This window comes from Vanessa cardui, chromosome 20 (assembly GCF_905220365.1).
Source record: "Vanessa cardui chromosome 20, ilVanCard2.1, whole genome shotgun sequence".
In the NCBI taxonomy this organism is placed as follows: Eukaryota; Metazoa; Arthropoda; class Insecta; order Lepidoptera; family Nymphalidae; genus Vanessa; species Vanessa cardui.
The window spans coordinates 3,153,161-3,176,193 of NC_061142.1; the positions used below are offsets into that span (position 1 = coordinate 3,153,161).

Sequence of the window (23,033 nt, forward strand, 5' to 3'; positions counted from 1 at the left end):
ACTACCTACAAAAAGTTATACCTTAAGGTAGTTTCTTAGTCAGTAAGTAAGGTGTTAATGCCAGCTCAAGCTATTAATAGCTCTCTCTAGAAGCTTTAAAAATATAGGATTGGTTTGTTTAAATAACTTCCTTACGTTAGAAGCGGAATGGTCAGAGCGTAGTCGTTGTATATTATTATTCTTTTGATGACTCCATCTTTCTCGGAGTATGGGGAGAATTTTTCTAACAAAACCTTCTTGTAACGGATAACTTTGTGACTTCCGGGATATCTTTGTTCGTATTCTGTAATAGTAGTAGGTTATTAAAATATATCTATTTCAATCTTAGTATGTTTCCATTTTTCCTAACCATTACACTAGAGCCATCTATCGTATACAATTAGTAATACAATTAGAGCATTTTCATTGCGACAAATTCTTCTGATCCCAAAAATGTATATGACAATATCAATTTCATATGACGTAATTTAGAACTCCAAGAAATGACATAGGCTACTTCTTTGCCTGACACATGACAACCAAACCCTAAAACACAAGCGAACTCGGGGGCGACAACTTGTATACAATGTACATATGTCGATCTACTTACAAAGTTTTTATAAAATTATACTTCTAACATTTAAACATGGTGACACACGAAATTATGAAAGGAACTTTGATGCAAAGAGCTCTAAATGTAAATTACTAAATTGTTAAGTATGACAAATATCTTTTACAAATTTCAAGTCCAATGTAGTCTGTTTCTTATAAAATGCATATGGGGCATTTCTACTTCTGTTAGAAGCAGGAACGACGATTGCCCAAGTGGTTAGGATCAATCCGGCTTTACATGGCTAGATGGCCCGTAAACTATTGAATAAATTATATTTAATTCATATCATGTTTAAACTAGGGTTGTAACGGATCTTCGCCTCCGCCTCCGTTACTGCGGAAGTTCCGCAAAAAATTGTACCTTCGCCTCCGCCTCCGCCTCCGTACAAAATTTGCGGAGTTTTAACGGAGGTTTATTTACGTAGAAATCATAGAGAAATAATTAAAAAAATTAGACGATGATCCATTATTGTGGTGGAAAAATAACAATAAATATAAAGCTTTTTCTCCCATCGTTCGCGCATACTTATCGGCGCCGCCAAGTTCAATGCCAAGTGAACAACTATTTAGTTCAGCTGGCTTAATTTATGATCCTCTTAGAAATCGTTTGGATGGTGATAAAGCCACAAAATTATTGTTTGATATATATAATTTACCTCTCCTAAATTTGAGAAAGTAATATTTATTACATTACCTTCTAATAATCAAAATTAACTATATAATGTATCTGGTAAGTTATTATATGTTTACTTAAATGTAAGTATTTGAAACAAAGGCTTTAAAAAACCCTAAATTACTATTTTTTCTACATCATTATTGAACTTCGCCTCCGCCTCCGTTAACCTCCGCATCCGCGGAAGTGACACTCATCGCCTCCGCATCTGCCTCCGCCTCCGGTAAAAAGGCCTCCGTTACAACCCTAGTTTAAATCAATATACTATACCATCAGCAGATATATCGAGTTTTTCAATCCAACTACTAGGTACGTCCAGATGTTTCTCTGTGTCGAAAGCCGTTTTTTTGTCAGCATAGTCGACTCCTAACTGTCGCCGGTGGAAGGGCTCGCCAGCAAGCAAATGCTCCCAACATGTAAGGTCACTTAGATCATAACTGAGTGAACCGAGCCCTTCTGCACAACTTTGGAGATTAACCTGAAAAATAACGTTGTATTTTTTATTTGTTCTTTATCGCAGTTAGGTCCATCGTTCTGCGGAATGTGTAGTATAAAATAGGGGCAGATGTTTCTTATTTTGGAACTTTTTCACTCCACTGCTATTTTGGATATAATACCTCTTATATATACAATAACTGCTCTTGATGTTAATATTATAAGAAGCATAATTGGTAGAGTATCTTAAATTGTATAAAATTGCTTGACAATCTTACTTACATAATAATTCTCATTGTTATAGATACTGTCGAGTTGTTGGTATTGAGGCGCACTTATGGGATATCCATTTCCTTCGCTGGGCTCAATGAAAAAGGGCTCTTCGACTCCCTTGAACCCTGGTAGCACGAGCACCCAGGCATGAGTTCGCCATCCATCTATCTCGTCTGGTGGGGGCTTTTCTAATTCCTAGATTATGACGTTTATTTTAAAAGTATAGGATCTAGATTGGCAAGATTTAGAATGGTGCTGTCATCGACCATATATGTGTATAGATGTTATTTATAATGATTTTAGTTTTTCTTGTTGCGTTTGTTTATTGCATAATTTATAAGATTTAGAAATTCAAGCGTCGTTTAGACCTGAGAAAGCACTTAAACTGTGCACACAATTTTACACTGGCTTATCTTCCTTGATAATGGCCGTTGTGGCCGAACTCAGTCAGGCAGACATCACCATATAAATGCACAAAAATAAACATATTTCTGTTATATTGTCACAATTATATATTAAAAAACATATGACTACTATTAATGTCTAATCAAGTTAACAGTCGTGGATCTTTATCAAAGATCGCGTCTTTTAATCCACCAAGTTAAGTAAGAGTTTAAATGTTTTTATAATTAATCTCGCGCTCCGCCGTAAAAGAAAACATTTTATGAAAGCCAACTATTCATAACGGAAAAAGTGAGGACAAATAAGTAGCAGCAATAACAGCCTGTAAATTTCCCACTGCTGGGCTAAGACCTCCTCTCCCATTAAAGAGAGGGTTTGGAACATATTCCACCACGCTGTTCCAATGCGGGTTGGTGGAATGCACATGTGGCATAATTTCAATGAAATTAGATACATGCATTTCCTTAGTATGTTTTCCTTCACCGCCGAACACGAGATGAATTGTAAACACAAATTAAGGACATATACATAGTGCTGTTTGCCTGGGTTTGAACCTGAAATCATCGTTTAAGATGCACGCGTTCTGACTGACTGTTATTTGTCTTATTGGTACCTAATTTTTTGCCCATTCCACTTATTATAGTGACTAAAGAAAATTAACGAAAATCTTTATAATAGGCAAGTGAGTCGCGTCATCTCGCTTGCAAACCAATCTTATTTTTGTTTCATTTATTGAAACATAAATCAATTGCTTTACTCGACGAGGCTCGAGGCTGTATTACACTTTACCGCAATCTTCTTCAATCTCTCATTCTCTATTTTGTTCAGCTCCGCCTGCTGCTTCTCTGCTGCCTTTCGATCCATGTCCTTGCAATATTTCGATGTGAGATCCGGCAACGGAACGAGACGGTACCGAGGCTCCTCCTCTGGCGGAGGGGGTTCGTCGACGACCTTTTATAAAACATACATTTCTTGTTATAAACGTAAGAAATAAACTGATATTAGAAGGTTCCATATTTTAACTGTTATATTAGCTGTAACCAGGGTTTTGCTCGTGTAGAAAATATGATATAAGACCTCTTTGTTTACAACAATATTTTCCAATTTAAAAATAGCCTATGTCCTTTCTTATCCTCTAGACTATTTGTATATCAATAGTCATTGAAATCATTCCAATAGTTTTGGCGTGAAAGCGAGACATACAGACCGACAGAGTTACTTTCGCATTAGTGTGGATCTTTAATTTTGCTCTTCGTCTCAAAGTTACACGTTAAACAAATAAAATAAAAGTGAAATATCATTCACTAGTGATCCATTCGAATAATATTAGACATTTGCATTCGGAATAGACATTCTCACTCGAGTGAACGTTCTTCAGAATGAGTGTGACGAATATATGACCTTTACACCAACATTTCTATTATCAATCAATGTTATAACGATTTTGAAAAAAGAACAGTTTCTACTCAACGTTAAATTTTTATCGGTGTGCATTATTATGTGTGAGTGACGTTCATGCTTACAAGAGTCATGATTACATTAGTGTGCGTAGGACGACTATAAGTCAGAAAAATAAATTATGATTATGTAGAGCATTTCATTAAAAAAGGTATTAATCGACGTAAAGCCATACGTAAATGCCTTCCAGTGTGTATAGTCTATCACTGAACAGAGCCAGTATTTAAGTGTGTACATTATACATGCTGCAGTCAGGATAACAAAAAGAGTCTTGCTAAATAAAAAAAAATTAAAGAATTATTGGCGTGCAAAAAGTTTAGTTAGGTATTTCCAATTAGTGAGTACACACCTTAGGAATGAAAAAGTCACATTTTTAACACATTCAAAATTGTAAACAAAAACGACAAAACACCCGCTGAGTTTCTGCCGCCGGTTCTTCTCAGTATTTTCTTTTCAGAACCGGTGTAGTAGTAATGTCTATAAGTAACACAATGCTTCCTTGAATAAACTCAGGACAATTTAATGATTTTATAACGCAATTCTGATAAGGCCAAGTCCAAATATATGTTCTATTAGGAACATTCTGTCCTATGAAAAGCGATATCAGTGTTTTTCTTTTTTTTAGTTCGTAGAGGGCAAACGAGCAGAAGTCTCCTGATGGAAAGTGATTACAACCGCCCATGGACATCTGCAACACCGGGGGGTGCAATGTACATGACATTGCTGGCCTTTAAGGAAGGAGTACCCTCTATTTTTGAAATCAAGTCGAATCGATTTGGCAAAACCGCCGGCGAAAGCTGGTTCCATAGAGTGATTGTGCGAGGTAGAAAATGTCTTAAAAATCGTGCTGTTGTGGATTTTCTTTATGTTTTTAATCATAAATTACCTCGGATTCATCAGGTATTTCTGGGCAAACGGTTCTGTATCGTATCGCCATGCAGACGTCTCGTTTGGCACAGCCGACCACGACGTAGGCATCGTAGCCAGCACCGATCAGCCAGGAGACCAGAACGTGGGCGAGCTCGAACGGGTTCCCGCTGCGTCTCACGATGGCTGTGTACGCTGATATTATGCGTTCCGGCTGATGAGGAAACATTTAAGGTTTATATTAAGTCTCGGAATATGAAACAAAAGCCTGATAGAACGCATGGAACCTTAAAGTGAAGCTACAATAGCGAATACAAACTCAGAAGGCAATGGAAATTCCATCAAAACTATTGTCGCTTTATTTATAAAATGTATTGACTTTTGTTGATTCATTTTAATGTTGTTTATGTTAAGGGGTCGTAACGTTATATTATACTAATATTTAAAATTTGAAACTCTGTTTCTTACAGCTAAACGACTGAATACTTTTACTTGGTGGTAGGGTTAGATTAGGTGGTAGGGTGGTAGATTTACTTGGTGGTAGGCTTTGTTCAAGCCCTTCTGGGTAGGTACCACCTACTCATCAGTTATTCTACCCCCAAATAACAGTACTCAGTATTGTTGTGTTCCGGTCTGAAGGGTGAGTGAGCCAGTGTAACTACAGGCACAATGGACGTAACACCTTAGTTTCCAAGGTTGGTGGCACATTGACGATGTAAGGAATAGTTAATATTTCTTACAGCGTCAGTGTCTATGGGTGATGGTGACCACTTACCATCAGGTCGCCCATATGCTCGTCCGCCAGGTTGGCGGATACCATAAAAAAAAATAGAATTTAGTATTAAGCAAGTTTGAACCCCAAGGGCCATGATAACCCCAAAAAAGCGAATCATCAATAATTAATTCTTTGAAACAAAACAGCAAATAGTAAGAACATTTTAAATCTCAGTTTTAAACAGTTAATTCCGCTAGTCTCTAATAGATGGCGCAACCAGTACCGCAAACAATTTTGAAGTTCTAATTCATAACAGAAAACTGTATGACTAAAGAGTTATTATATTAAAAAAAAAATCAATCAATAGTTGTTATTGGTTATTAAAAAATATATTTATTAAGCAATTTAAAAAAAAAAATAATAAATATTTGAATTTGGAACGGAAAGCAAAAGGAACTTTGTACAAGGACTTCCAAAGTATAGCTTCATATTACTATGCATGAAATATCATTTCGAACGTTTAAATTTCGAAAACGGACAGAACAAACAACAAGGATTGTTTTTCTGAATCATAAACGGTTCATTGTAACGGACGGGCGGGGTGGGGGGTGCCACCCTTAGCCTACAAATTGAATCCAAAGTTGTGAGAAAACAGAGTCGGTTGCCGCAAACTTTTGCGACTTACTGCTTTCACTTTTCGCTGAAAACTTTTCAACACTTTCACCGTCCGTTTTATATATTTTTTACGGTTATTCCCCCACCCCGTGTCGCGAGTTTTTTTTTCTTCTTGTCCAAGTTCGATATGACTATTCAAAGTATAAGTGTTGTTTGGTGTTTTAGTTTATTGTCTGTCTGTCGAGAGAAGGTGGGAATTGTTATTTATATTCTGTATACGTGTATGTTATTTTGCGTTGTGTCTGGTCACTTATATTGTTTTCAAGTTAGTTTATGTTGATTTAGTGTACTTAACTTATAACCTTTCAAGATAATTTACGCAAGTTAAATGAATAAAGTTATTAGAGTGCTTTAATAGATACACATATTTGTTTCAATAAATAACAATAGCCTGTAAATTACTGCTACTGGGCTAAGGTCTCCTCTCCATTTTGAGGAGAAGATTTAGAATAATTCAATAAAAACTGTTACGTGTTAGTAAATAAATATAAATATATTGCTTATTATGAAAATTATTTAATGTCATTTTATACAAAAGCGACGATAGTTTTCAACGTTCGAATGGTATAGTACGAGACAAGTTAGATGTAGCATCGGCAAAATTTGTAAAATCGATCAAATTAATTTCGTGCAATCCCATCTGGATAGATACCACCCACTCATCAGTTATTCTACCGCCAAATAACAGTACTCAGTATTGTTGTGTTCCGCTTTGAAGGGTGAGTGAGCCAGTGTAACTACAAGCACAAGGGACATAACATCTTAGTTCCCAAGGTTGGCACATTGACGATGTAAGGAATAGATAATATTTCTTACAGCGTCATTGTCTATGGGTGATGGTGACCACTTACCATCAGGTGATCCATATGCTCGTCCGCCAAACTATATCATAAAAAAGGGAGCTATTTCTATTGGTTGTCGGCAAATCGGCAGCAATCGATTTATTGAATTTGTCGATGCTATATATCGATCTATGATGTGTCGTACTATATGTGTCAACGCTTAACTTTATTAATAATAAGAATCGCAGCACAAATTGCTTATCTCTGTGATCAATTATAAATGGTATATTTTCAAAATAATACTTAAAGCTTAACATTATGGTATTGAAATGATTAGCTTGTTTTCGTTATTATTATCAAGTAATATCAAGAATCTTAATGTTAGCTTATAAAAATGTACGTGTCAAATTCCTATGTCATCATATGACACACATAGTTTGAGTTATAGGTCATTTTTTGTCAATATATTTTGACTATCAAAACATATCTAAACTTAGTACCTAGGCGAGTGAAAGTGCGAAGTTCACCTAGTCTATCCATTTTATACTAAAATGCATTCCATACTGGTATAAGTTTTAAATATATATTGGAGTAGTTTATTAATTAGGTGCCACAAAAAAGATCCCCTATTTTTAGTATGTATGTACTAGTTGTTCGTCCGATGTTTTTCACCCGGCTGAATTAATAATTTCATTTTCTCCCCGATATCAACGTACTGCGTCCGATATAAATCATCCGAGGTCACACAGATATACAAAATGTTTCATCAACATCGGCCCAACCCTTTCGGATAACTTCAGTCACATACACACTTATATAATATTTATATATATGTATAAAGAAATATATAAGATAGATATGTTGATACATACAATACGGACTAACGCAGTTATGTTCTATTTCTGATGACGTCACAGGTATGACGCGTTTCCTGTGAATAGTAACATACTCAGACATAGAAATACACTAGCTGTGCCTGCGACTTCTAGCGCTTTTAAAATTAAGAAAAAAAAGTAATTGTTGTAGTTTAAGTTACTACTTATTAAGTCAGCTATCTGCCAGTGTAAGTGCCCGTAAAAATCGGTCCATCAGTTCCAGAGATTAGCCGGAATAAACAGACAGACAAAAATGTAAAAAAAATGTTATTTTTTTATATGTGTCGTGCATATATACATGTGTTTATAAAAAGCGGTTATCTTAATATTACAAACGGACACTCCAATTTTATTATTTGTATAGATAAACTAAAATTAAGTTGGGATAAGGGCAATAGGATGACATTCTATGAAAAGGCTAGATCCAAATAGTACAACAAACACTGGTGTAATTAAATAATGTAATGTAAAACTGCCGAGCAAAGCTTATTCTGTAATAGAAAAATTGCAGTTTCTTTTATCACGCTAAGCTCGCTTGACGGATAGTTAGTGCAGGCTACCTCCCGACATTATCCTTGACCATCACGAATGACAATTACGACTCCTAATAAAGCATATGGAAAGTCAGTAGTAATCAGTTTTGTACAGCTTAATATTCATATTGTCAGTAGAAAGAAAGAAAACCTAACGCATCAAATTTGTACTATTCGGAAATAAGCTTTACAGTGAAAGTTTAAAATCTCATTTCCCGTAAGTAACATATTGGCGCTTACGCTTTTCTTCCTTTCTGATGATATAAGATAATTAAAATGCATTATGAAATGATCTTCCTTATTATAAAATAAATATAAGTAAAGTATTGCTTGAATGGATAGAAAGACGATTATGACACTTTGTAAGGAATTACTAATGTTTATATTTAAAGCTCAATGAGGCGTAAAGCCTGTTTTAGTAGTGAACGCTGGGAAATCCAAAAGAAAAAACCTGAGACTTTTATTACATCAGATGCCCCTTAACCTAGTGAACTATTGGGGCTAAAGGAAATAAGATAGCTTGTTACGAGCTATGCACAAGTTTATTACTTCGAATAACTTCATTAGTAAGTCATACTACACATGTGTAATGAAAAGTAATTTATAGTATTTGTATGTATTTATATACATATTTAATGTACAATTATATGATTGATTAAAATTTAATGTTTTTTTTATATATAGGTACTTTCATTTTCAGACCTACTTATAACAAGTTTTTCGTATGTGTTTTGAGATTGGTAATGAGTGCTATTGCGTACCATATTATATATTTTCTAGATAAGTAAATAATTATGTAATTAATGTCACAATTGTTGAAGCTTCAGCAGAGTTTATGTGCTACTTTTTCAATGCAATTCAAAAAATACCTACGCTTCTTAAATGAAACGACGTTATCAATAAATAATTACACGTTGATATACTAGTATGTTAATATGAGTTTTATATATAATAATACATCATATATACTTCTATAATAACTACTAATCATTAATTAAAGATTCGAAAAATACCCAAATGTCAAATAAACTTTTTTTTGTTTATTGTAGTAGACTGAATATTGTTATGCCTTTATCATATTTGTCGATCAAATTAAAAAGAAAAAAGTTAGGTCATGAAAACTAATAAAATAGAATCAGATCATATATTCCAATATAGAAGAACAAGCTTTGATAGAATTAATTTGTTTTCACATTTTATTTCTGGCTCTGAACAAAAGGAGAGACCAAACAAAAGAATTATGACCATCACATATAACATACAGATATAGCTTTTACATACCATACAAATACTCATATCAATTTTTGTATTATTAACCTCTATTGAAGTACAAACTTTGTCAATTTTTTTAATAAAATTCCGATCTGATACCTAATAAAGAATCATCTTAGTCTAATACAATTCGTTAATAAAAAAAAAGTCACGAATAAAACTACACAAGAAGAACACACATACAAATCACTTCCGTTTATTAAATAGCACAGATTAAATAAATATTCAGGTATACCTTTACAGAAAATGTCATAAACTTTTATACACTTACTACAATAATATATTTATGATATGCGTAATGCTATATGATTTTCGCGTCGTAATATAAAAAAAATTTTACATATATATTATGTTGTATGTCAAGTTCGAATCGAACTTGTGACATTCGAATCGCAAGTCACTTAAAACCACTAATGAGCCGTCGAGATCTGCTATCGAGCTTTCAATCCTTCATAACATAATTACCAGTATTGAAACATAAAGAGAACATAAATGTAAAGTGACAAATAATTAACTCATTAACTAAGATCGGATATCTTATCTATAACATCTTATCTATATCATATTAAACGTCGTTAAGTATTTTTTAGTTAAACTTGAATTGTTCTTTAACTATATTCTCAAAACCTCTCTTATATAATAGCAAACAAAAGGTAACTGAATACATAGAAGTACATATAGCAAGGCAGCACATAGCGTATATAATATTCTGTTGCAAGCGAGCTCAGAGCCTCAGAATACGGGCACGGCATTGCAAGCACAAATTAGACCGTGCCACGTTCCACGCTTTGAGTTGCGCTTGACCAAGCGTTATTCGAATTTCGAACAAGACGCTCGCCGCTTTAGGGATGTGCGGCACTCGCATATCGTTATCGATGGCCAAGACTGGATGGAAGTATCGATTCACTGCTGATGGACGGGGGTTGTAACGCCGATGTTTAGATGCCACTCATGCGAATCCGTGATTCGCTTCTAATTTAAAACGGGGCAACAATAATCATTAAACATATCAACATATATTATTTTAGTTTATAAATATTAGTATTTAAATTATTTATTTAATGGTTGTAACATAATTTATGACGAATCAGTAATATTATAAAATAGAAATACTTTTCAAAATCTTTATAATAATACCTTTCAGATTTATTCTTATACCACAACAGATTATATTGTATGAACGTAAAGTTAGCGCTACTTTCCCCATACTTCCAAAAAGCTCGTTCGGCAGACGTCCATTTGCATGTAAAAGTTTTTAGTCCAAAATGCACAATTATGCTATCGACAAAAAACAGTAAAAAATAAAAAAAAATCTGATGCTTGCAACCCAAGAGGGAGTCCTCTTAAAGAACGGCAGTCCGCGCGAGTGATTTGCACCACCCGCCGCCGCGCGGTCGCGACGCGAATTAGTGATGCACTCTTTTAACTGTTTATTTTTTTATCGACATCGATGACTTAAAATATATCCCTATTTAAATGTGAAATAATAGTATATTCTTTGGAGGATAATTGTGAATCATTATATTATTTCCACAAATAGCGTTTGTTGTTATATATATGTAGGTGGCACGAAAGTAATTCGGCGCAGGTGGCTGCGGAGCCAGTTTTTGTAACGTCTCCATCCCGGCAGCGGGTTAGCGTCGCGTCGCACGTCGCTGCGTCGTCAAACAAAGGAGTGTTTTTGTCACGCGGCGCCACCCTCCCGCCGCGAGTCGTGTCCGTGGCGACGGACGGCCGCGGGCGTCGGGCCGGCCGCGGATCGATATCGCTCGAGATCTCGGCCTACGCGCCCGCCTCGCCGGCCATTTGCCTACCTCGACGCCTCGGGCTCGTGTGTACATAACCCGCCACCCACCACCCGGGACCGATACACCCCCGCAGATTACCGCCTACAAAGCAAACTTCATTGGTACGTGCATGCAATATGCGCAAGGAGCCCCGAATTGCGCCTCAGACCCGCCCGGCAGATTGCTTTGATATCCGACCCAGCTCCGTATTTAGCACGGCCTATTCCGAGTCCATTGCGCATCGAATCTTAGCCGAGGGCTAGATCTGTTCGAGTACATACGAGACAGCTCCAATCACGTTAATTACTCGGGCGTAGCGGCTCTTGGAAGTTGAAACCGAATAGCTGATATGAACTAAGAGAAATTGCAAAGTCTTCTCCGTTGTGACGTCTACACGACTAGACCTTTGCGTACCAGCAATTATGTTATGCGAAAACATTCGATAAAGTCATTAACATGTTTCATATATATCGGTAACTAAATTAAATGTTCTTATTTTCATCAAAAATGCGATGAACGTTTAAAGCATCATATTTATTTTGCTATTACGATAAAACTATATAAACAAGCATTGTAGGTACATAAACAAAAACATAGCGAACACAATGAAAAATACATATATACCAAATGTATATTACACACGAGACACGAGGCAAGACTGAACAGTGACCTCATTATTGAATGACTTAACTGCCTCAGATTTATAATTGAAACATTTTTTTCATCATGTCCAATAACTCAAGCTTGATGTGATCCACGAAACAATGAATCTTCAAAACGGTAAACCCTTTACAGAAAATTCATTTGCTAGTATGATTTATATGATTAAAATAAATAATTATGTATAATATAAAAACGATCGTTTCGTTCGTGTTCGTCAAAATTAAAGCCAAGGACTCACTCTTTAGCGCACTAAATATACTATACAGAATATACAGCAACCATTAATCATTTATACATATTTATATATCTACATAAATTTATGGTCTTTTTATACCTTAAATAATTTTCTTTACTAATAGAGTTTTAAGATCGAGATGACATATATATAACTTAAAAAGTTTATACTTTATGATAGATATATCAAATTTCCTACGATTATACTAACAGGTAATATATTTTAATACTGATAAAAATATTACAGTGTAATAAAGTAAACGAATATTCTAATTTCAATGGTTAAGAAAAGTATAGTAAACTGAAGCGGCGCGCAACGTACAGAAATTACTCGTGAATTTCAATAGAAAAGCTCGGGAGGGTCGTAAATCGGCCAAGTGCAGCGCTCCTGTCCTCCCGACTGCGACGCGAAAGAGGGAAAGTTCACATTTGCATATTGGCCTCCGTATCAACTATCTGAAACGAAACTTTCAAGTCGCTGAACGAACGGCTGACAACTTTTAATTTACTTTCATATACATATACGTACTTATATGTTACTCATTATGTATGAGTCGGCAAATTAACACATAAAACTATAGATTCATTCATGTTTATTACCACATAAGATTTGTGAGAAAGATAAAAATCAGTTCGTATATAATTTTTTTTCCAAGACCAAACAAATGACTTGTGTAATAATGGAAGCTCATAATTTTTATAGCTCCTTTAATTATTTGCCACGAACCAAAACGTTTGTGATAAACCGTGAGCCATTTCATAATAAACAGACGGAAAAACAAACAATAAAGAAGTGAATGAAATGAGTACGAGAGTTGAATGTGAATGAATAGCTAGGCGCCGGCAGTCGGTTGAGCGCCTTCGGGAATATTTTAGCGTATTTCAATAAAGGCGCGACATCTTTAATCTAGGCGGGATCGGGTAGGGGCATAAATCTTGCAGGTCCGGGCGAGTTTTGAATCATTTAGCGCGGTGCGGCTTGAGCCCTGCGACTTCCGTCCGGCACGTGCGCCCCTCGCCGCGCCCGCTGCCACCCGCCACGAGCGCGTCTGTCTTGCCGAGACAAAGGGGCAAGAGGGATGTGACAGCGCTCGCATCGATACTCGACACTTACATTGTTCGATTTCTATAACCTAACCATTTATTTTATTTGAGATATGTTCTGACGATTAATACATTTTAATGTAATGTTATAGAATAAGAAAACAAAAAAATAAGTGAAATATATGGTAAAAAGTGATATTAATTATAGATTTACCATATACATGTCTTAAGAAAATAATTGTTAAAAGTTTCTAAGATTATAATTATTTTCGATATTTAATATTAGATAGTCGATATAAATTCTTGTTTGATCAAGCTCTAGTGTACGACGTCCGAGCCGCCTCTAATTTGAATTCACGGAGACTCCGCGACGCGTCCGCCGCGTCGGCCGCGCCCGACTTAATGAATCGCGAGGGGGGTGAGGGGGCTCCCACAGGGGGTTGCCGGGGGGCGATCGGACGGCCACCGCATCCTCCGCGCGGATAAGTGACGCCCGTGTTGCTTCGTACATAGCTCCTTATGTATTGCGGCACATAGCGGCCGGCCTGTACCTACGTAACGCTCGCCAAATTTATGTCCCGCACATGTCTAGAGACCGCGGCGTACCTTTAGAGGGATTTTGCGTGTATACGTACAAACAGGGGCCGTCGAAGATATTCGAGCTGGAATTTCGTGTGGACCTTTATTGATGAGTTCCCCAGATAGAGTCTCCTTGTCATGTAGAGATATAAAACAAGTAACTAACGTCTTAAGATAACATAGCATATCTGCTTACTTTAGCTTACATTTGTTATCCATTTTTAATAATCGAATAACAAAAATTAAAGAAACCACTTTGTTATAATTTTTATAAGAATGAAAAAAGAAAAAGTACTAATGATCATGAACTTCGAATTGTATCATCGCTGTAAACAAATCCAAGTCGACTGTAAACAAAAACTTGCTAATGGGCAATTATGTAAATGTGCGATCAGCGCAAACAATCAAAATGCAGTAAATTATTCAGGCGCTTTGAATTTGCTTGAGGCTACTTTTATTTATTTTTAGAGCCTAACGATTATACAAACTAAAATACCTTCAGCAATAACCTAAGTATTAAGTAGGTATATATGTACGTTTATATTTACTTATACAACCTACAAATCTAATAATTAAAAAAAATGACATCATCTTTATTTTGAAGTACATCTTCTATTAATCTAATTAGAGGTTATTTAAATTATTTACGAGAAGTATTGAACAACACAAAACATCATACAAACAGATTAAAAAAAAAAACAAAACAAATCAAACCCCATACACAACACTGCAAATACACACAAACCAATTCTTTTTGCTCAAGGATCTAATTCCTCGCGTCCCCTAATACATAGCGTTTGAATTATTCGCGGTCGGGGTCCTCGCGGGCGCGCTGCGAGCTCGCGTCCGCCGCGCCATTATTCTCGATAATCACGCGATATCGATTGACGACGTGCGTGCAGCCCTAATTTGGTTTCTCGTGGAATTACTTGCGGTACACGTGATCGTATTTCGTTTTTTTTTTATTCTGTATTGGACGCGGGGAAATGGGTATTTTATGTGGGGTAGAACTCATGTAAGTTATTTCATGTGAAATAAATTCATAATTTTTTTTTTGATTGTTTAGTTTATTAAATTGGGCAATAACCGATTATTGAGAAAACTTAGAATATTCGTTAATAAATTTTATAAAAGAAAAAAATATAAGACATTTGTATGAAATTTAATATATTATTAAAATTATATTTTAATTAGCAACCTAGATGGAAACATGTTGGAAAAATATCTATTTTTTTCTGGATACTTTACATTTTAAATTTTTTTGTTCAAATCTTTGCGCCATTTTTTTTTTAATTCTACATGACAGTGACGCCTCTCGACCATAGACATTTTACATCAAAACAACATATAGGTCAGCACTAGCAACGCGTTTTATAAGCTTCAAATTAGCTTCGTTTTTAACGCGAAATGAAATGTGTGCTGCATTTCTTTTACTGCGACATAAAAAATTCAGTGTTACGGTTTTTGAAAACTTAATGGGTCCTTAGTTACATTTAAATCCCTATAACATAGTCATTCATACCGTAAAATGAATAAATTATTAATATATTAAGTTAAGTACGAATTCTCATTGCGAGCATATTTTTTAAACTACGTCGATGTGATTTACTTCTCATTCTTTTTTTTTCGATGCAAATAATCTTAGCAACTATTTTGCATAATCTTCCTAGGTAATGAAATTACTAACATACTAATTTGTCACTAAGTAAAATAAAATATGTATTTATGGAATTTGATCTAAAGTGCTATTAGGACATCTAAGATTTACACGGCCTTCACTCGGTAAATAGCTTAATCTTTACGCTAAATATTTAATTCGAATTACTTCAAATTCAAATAGACTATCAAGATTACATAATATCTTGTTCGAAGAAGTTTATTAAAATAACCAACCTCCTTTTTCAAAACTTTTTCGCGTTTATGCAAAAAAAAAATTCCAATCATATATAACTAGATCAAGCCAGTTTTTCTCACATCAAAGATTACCATCACAGCTTCTGAACATCTTGTTACATAATGACACCATAACTCATAATACGACCGTTATAAAACAAACGTTTTCCGTCCGGATGTTTTGTTATATAAGTCTCCGGGATGAGCAACAGGTGATATCATTACGGGATATTTTATAGCGCTCCCCGAGCAAATGTTAGCAAACTTTGAGATTTCGAGCTTCGACTCATTTTATAGACTTATGACTTTATTAATTAATTTATAGGACTTCTGATTATTTTACTGTCGCTAACTTGGCCATTTCGTAAATTCAAATCGTTTGTAAAAAATACATTGGTACAAAAAGCATATTATTCGATACAAGATTTTATAGATGATAAAAAAACGTGGAGTTAATACCTGTTGACTTTCAAGCAGGATATATTCATTTAAATAATTTTATTTAATTTCTTGCCGGTTCTTCTCAGTAGAATCTACTTTCCGAACCGGTGGTAGCTTCACTTAATTGTAAAATGACGATTCAAAAGTGCTTGTAAAAGCCTACTTGAATAAAGTTTATTTTGATTGATTGATTGATTGATATTCGTGGTTGCTTCCGATTATTATTGAAAGTAATACTTTTTCGAAATTATTAAACTAGTGCAATATTGACTCGACGGATCGCTTATGAAGTGGATGTCAAGGGTCTGGGCTTAAACGCTGGATTTGAGTTTGTCAATAGAAGTTTATAGCGTTTTTGTCTCCCAGACGCAGGAAGTTATAGCACATTCAAATATGTGTTACAAAACACACTGCCTGTCCGATTTCGGTCACGACGAATATTCTAATGTGATACTCCCTAATTGAACATAACATATCATAGTGTACAAAGGTGTGTGCAAAATCAAGTGCACCTGATGTGATCTCAAACGCCATACAACCCGAGTAAATTTAGGCGTAAGACCGTTGTTCTTACTTGATTTTCGAAGAAATACAGTGTGATATTAACGATTGAAGTCGGAGCTCATGAGAGCCGAGATGGCCGAGTGGTTAGAAGGCGTAACCGATGATTGCGAGTTCCAACCGAGGTAATAATACCACTCAATTTTCATATGCTTAATTGTCGCTTATAGTTTATCTCATGCTCGGCGGTGACAGAAAAAATTCGCGAAAGTTTTAATTTCTACGAAATTCTGCCATATGTATATTCTAACCCGCATTGGAGCAACATGGTATGGCCCAAAACCTTCTCCTCAAAGTGAGAGGAGTCCTTGACCCAGCTGTGGGAAATTTAGAGGCTGTTATGCATGTATGTTTCAGAGCTGTTATGTTACTAATATTTTTCTGACACCCAAATCGAATATTATTTGAAAAATATCAAAAAGTCGAAGCGAGTTCATACAGAATATCGTTACAGGTCTCCTTTATGTCAAATCAAATTAAAGCTGATTATCATCCGACTACAAAGTAAATAAAGTGTTGAATAAAAATTACCGTAACACAGTAATATCGTGAAAAAAACTCGGTGCAATTTCTCGGCAGATGCGTTCGGCATCGCAATGAGGGAGGTGCCGCTCTCACGGGAGGCCGGCGTGCCTCCCAGCTGCGCGCGCGCCGTGTATCCGCTGCAGTAGGGGTGGACTAATCGATTCATTATAATGACTACAATTTATTATTATTTTGTCGATTAAACTTATGAGACTTGATCTATTTTTTTATTAATTACTTAAAATAAGTTAAATCCTTTTCTATGTCAATTTGATTCCTAGGATTACGACTTTCCGTTTAATATCTACGAAATATGATGAACTTATTCTACAGTTACTTTTGTTATATTGCCAGCAAGATAAGTTATATTATAACAACTGAATTTTTGTACTCAAAGGTGACTGACTCACTGACATAGTGATCTGTACTAAATAAAACTGAACATTGCAAAAGCTTCTACAATGACACGTCTGATAATAATGGATAACGATATCGATACCGGTAATTACAATTTTAACGTAACAAGGTAGTCAGTAGTCAGTATTCCGTCTCGTCACTAGAGCCGCGTTTTCTCTCGCGACAGTATCGAGTATCGCGTGATGCGTCGGTCGCCGCGCTCCCCGGCGGCCGCGATAAAATCTCGCGAACGTGCGTGACCGCATCCTGTTCCCTATTCCCCCCTGCCCCCCTCCCCCGCACCGCCCCGCACCGCGCCGCGACGCGACTGCGCATGCCCACGCGCATAGCACCGGCGCTTCCGCCCGCGGTACCGCTCACCGCATGAGGTGTTACGTTACACTTTACTTTTTTACAAACTGGACGCTTAAAACCTCCTTTGAATAATTATACATCGCTTTCGATTGATCTATAGATGATTATATATAATTATGATAATCATTATAGATATTAAAGAAAAGAAAACGTAGGCTTGAAAATGCAAAATTTTTCCATTTAAATAGGTAATAAAAGTACCGGACTGAGGTGGATGTGGCCTGGTAATGTATGTCGAAGAATCTGTTAAAGCAGACGAGTAAGAAAATAGAGACCATGGTTTGGCAAACGCAGCTTAGGGCACCCTCCAGCCCGTTGAACCGATGGCTGAATGATGACGCACTGGCTGCGGAAGGTAGAGAATCGGAAGCTTTGATGCAATTTGGAAGAGGTCCATTTTCAGCTGTGGACGACTAAACCTATATCCGCTCTGGAGTTTGTTAGAATAAGTTCCAACAACTCCTCAAAAAGAGAGGAAAGAGGAATAAAATAAAATATGATATATAGTACGTAGTACATAATAATCAATGAGCACGTTATCAGATGGTAGTTTTTAGTTACATCATTACGGGTAAACCGGTATGACGTGACTTGAGGTGGAATTAAAATTGAAAGGGCGCACCTGCGAATTATGTTAACGGTCTCGGTCTCAGCCAGGATCATAAATATGTTCGTCGTAAATCGATCGAGTCCTCGCGAGACGTTTATATCAGAAACTGTGAGAGTTTTATGCGTTAACGGGAATAAATGTAAACAAGTCAGCGTGGGGGATATTGGTAAACATTGAATGGCTGCGATGAAGGAAAATAACGTGATGAAACCTGCTTGTATCGGATGAAATTCTGCCACGGGTGCATCCATCAAAGAGGCGTAAAAGTTCTACAAGCACGTACATTTACTTTTTTAGGACTATTATTTTGGAGGTTAAAATGAAACATATATAGGAAAATTTATTAATTTATTTTCTTTTTCGTTTCTCACACATTGCTTAGAACTTTCGTATTTATGTTTTACGATTATCGCTTCGACTATCCCGAGTTTGTTTATTTCGTTCCTCCGTATATTTTTTCGAACGAAATGTTCAAACGAGATAAAAGTTAGCCCCCCATTATTAGCGCGGCTGCAGCTGCGAATTCGCTCGGATCGGCACGGACGGGGGCGTCCGCTCAATGAGGGCCGATCAGGTAATCTTTTGAAAGCAGGTAGCGATAAAAGCGTAATGGGGAATCCGTATTGATGTTCTTTAACTAATGTAGCGTACGATTTTAGACTTTTTATACTTTCTAATATACAATACAAAATCATTGCAGATAGATCCATCTTGTCTCACACATATAGCATGAGGATATTTATAAAACACTATATTGAGTGACAACAATACAATACTTTTGTCCGGAAAGAGTCGAGATTAACCGATGATTGCGGGTTCAAACCCAGGCAAGCACCGCTGATTCATGTGCTTAATTTGTCTTTATAATTCAACTCGTGCTCAGCGGTGAAGGAAAACATCGTGAGGAAACCTGCATGTGACAAATTTCATAGAAACATGCACAAACATTCTGCCACATGTGTATTCCACCAACCCGCATTGGAACAGCGTGGTGGAATATGTTCCAAACCTTCTCCTCAAAGGGAGAGGAGGCCTTTAGCCCAGCAGTGAAAATTTACAGGCTGTTGTTGTTGTTTGTCCGGAAACCTTCTTGGGCGTACGCAGACCATATAGATGCTTATTTATGTAATTTCGCACAGAGTATATAATCTCCTCCTCCTATACATCCTCCTTCATGAAAATACGACGATCATAACGTTATTTTCAAGCTCACGTCCGTAAAAAACATTCGAACTGTGCGAGTGAAACGAAATGACAAAAAAATGTGCACTCGACACGCGAAATTCTTAAAAGCAGTCGCAGCCCGCGTCGTATCATCGGAGTCGTATTTTTGCGCCAGGTCAACCCCCCGAGGGGGCCGATGCGACCCACTCGCGGGTGGGTTAATTAGTCGCGAGCGGTCCGGCCCTCTCCGTCTAACTCGTCTTCTTTATTTGCCCGCTTGATACAAATGTGAGGATTTCTCGGCGGGCGATAGTAAAATACGACCGGCGCTTTTTAAACGTGATCATTATTCATTAATAGCGTTATTATGCAACATTGTTATGAAGATATTTTAATCACAAATATGGCTTGTTTCTTTTAATGAATTAGGTACATATTTAACGCGTTTTCAAATATGTCAAGCTTTTGAAAATGTAGTCGTTACTATTATAACTATAATTCCAGGATAATAAATAAACTTTACATTCAATTTTAAATAAATAGTACTTATTCTTTAATTATTAATTAATTATCACAAATGTTGAAGAAAGAAAAGGGTTAAAGTATTAAGAGAGAGAGAGAAAGAAAGAGAAGTGTAACCCTAGAACTTCGGAACAATTATCAGAGTAATATTCAAATATATTTAGGTATATACCTATTAAATAACTTTGTTTATGAATACAACGATCCTATTACAGATAGTAGTGAATAGAGAGCACCGTCAATCGCTAAAGTTATTAATTCGACACGGTCTCAAAACGCTCGCAAAACAGCAATATCGCAAAACAAAGATCAAACGTTCATAATCTAACACGATAGTATTACTGCAACTTTGAACGTAATCAAACTCTAGCGACCTGTGAATTAGTAGCCGCTACCGTCAGAAGCACAGCCTGCAATTACAGCTCTCGGCGAGTCCCGCGGGGTCAGCGTAGCCCGCACTAATGAAGGCGAATCTTCAAAGGGGTCCAAAAGGCCCGACTGTCCAGCCCGGGGCGCTCTTGAATCTTTAAAGGGGTCGCGCGTCGGGAGGCTCACGAGAAAACGACGTTATTTGACTTGTAGTATAGCGTTGCGAGTGTGTCTTTGATATTTACACTTGTAATACTATTTCGTTTATTATTTTTAATCTGTGCATATTATTTCATTCCTTATATTATCATAAAAATATTTAAAAATCGAATTCGTCGTTCCATTGACGTCATTATAATAAAAAAAAGAAACTATTATTCGTTCTTATTTCAAATTTATGTAATTTAAACGAAACATTTATAACATGAACGCTTAGATTTTCTACACCGTCAAAGTCAGTCAAAGAGGGTTTGATTGGCGTGCCTAAGACCTATCTGATAGCTATATACCTGCAGTCCTTTAGCGTCGATTCGCAGAACTTGAGGAATGGCCGGCGGGGGGGTTTAGGGGGGTGGCACACAGCTGACGTTGGTACCCGGGCTAATATCCTACATAACGTACTTAGAACACAGGTATATCTAGGAATATATACAAATTTGAGAACATAGTCGCGTTTTATATTTCATATACATACGTACATATATGGATTTGTGAAGATTGTGCATATATATAGCTTTTACACACGAATAAACATATATATATACTATTGAGGGGACTTTTTTATATGTAAGTCGTAACTGAAAAATATACTAAACCAAAACTAAACCTAATGCTACAAGATGCAATGCCTTTCGGTGACGGTTTTAATGTATATATAATAAGTAATAATATCTAATAGTAGTATATAACTAAGAAGAAGAAGTTCATATATAATTATAATTACGGTTAATAGGAAAGAATGTGTATATTGAATTAATTATCTGTTAAAAGAAATCACACGCGAATATTCTAGACTATTTCATAATTAATTTTAATAATAATTATTTGCATCTATACTGTAACTGTAAAAATTGTATGAATTATTTAACATAGGAAACAATTTAGGTTTAAGTAATAGTTTTTGTGTCAAAATTTTTATGTATTCTATAGTTACTGTATGTTTCCAAAATAAATAAATAAATAAATTATTAAATAAAATATAGACTATTTACTAATTTACGAATAAACCATACAATAATAAAAACAAAACTTTGGGTAGATGTCTAATTTTTACATGAAGATAATATTAGCGTGTTATACATGTGGCAGGTTTTCTCACGATACTTTACTTCACCGCACGATATGGTCGATCACGGCACGTTCTTACTTACCTGAATTTGAACCATCATTTTGAAAACCACTGGGCGCTCTCTTACCAATAAAATATCTATTTGTATAAAATATTATATTATTATAAAATGTAATTTTATTTATAAATAAACATTCCTAATTTAAATATTTATCTGTATTTAAAATAATCGTCTAAAATCTAAATAATTATTTTGACAGTATATAAGAAAAGGCGGGAAATTCCATTCGAATAGGACAGATAAAATAATTGTAATTGAACGAGTGAACGACAGCATGACATTTCTAGTTCGACGCTAATAGAGCCGCGGTTTTCGTAACGCAAGTAGCCGGCAGGCATTGGAACTATTTTCATTGGACGAAGACTATCTATCTATACGACAATTTTCAAGAATAACATATTACTTTTTTACTTGTGTTCGTTTTTAAAAAGCGAACGATTGTTTGATTATTACTATATTATTACCTCACTATAAAATATGTATGTATTATGAAACAGCAAAACCTTTTTTCTTCTACACTTGAAATTATATGCTTACGACAATTTTCAAGAATAGCATATTACTTTTTTACTTGTATTCGTTTTTAAAATTGGAACAATTGTTTGATTAAATAGTGAATTAAAAATTAATCAATGACTGAATTACCTAACTAAAAAAATATGTTTGTATTATGAAACAGCAAAACCTTTTTCCTTCTACAATTGAAATTATATACTTTACTTATGATAATAAAAAGTCGTGCATAGAGCACTATGTGCGACTTAATTGAATGTGAATAACTTACTTTAACAATTTTACAAAACATATAAGTATTTTAGTTTCTAAGGTTATCTTATGGGAGATTTATTTATTTGTAAGCGCTAATGATACGATCACGTAATGTAAGAGAAACTGAGTTAAGGCTCAGTTTAACGTAACCGACCGAATTCGACGTTTAATTGTTCTATAATTTGATTTGATCCTTTGTTTT

The 23,033-nt window shown here is 35.6% G+C and overlaps 1 protein-coding gene across 1 annotated transcript in view; it reads right to left on the minus strand.

Moving 5' to 3' along the window:
* LOC124538209 (dynein regulatory complex subunit 7) overlaps positions 1-23,033 on the minus strand; it is a 171,746-nt gene that overhangs the window by 11,171 nt on the left and 137,542 nt on the right. The window contains exons 3-7 of the mRNA XM_047115183.1: positions 4,719-4,913; positions 3,164-3,325; positions 1,982-2,167; positions 1,535-1,742; positions 136-283 (exon numbers count right to left, since the gene is read on the minus strand). Of these exons, the coding sequence (XP_046971139.1) occupies positions 136-283; positions 1,535-1,742; positions 1,982-2,167; positions 3,164-3,325; positions 4,719-4,913 (899 nt within the window). The remainder of the gene's footprint in view (positions 1-135; positions 284-1,534; positions 1,743-1,981; positions 2,168-3,163; positions 3,326-4,718; positions 4,914-23,033) is intronic.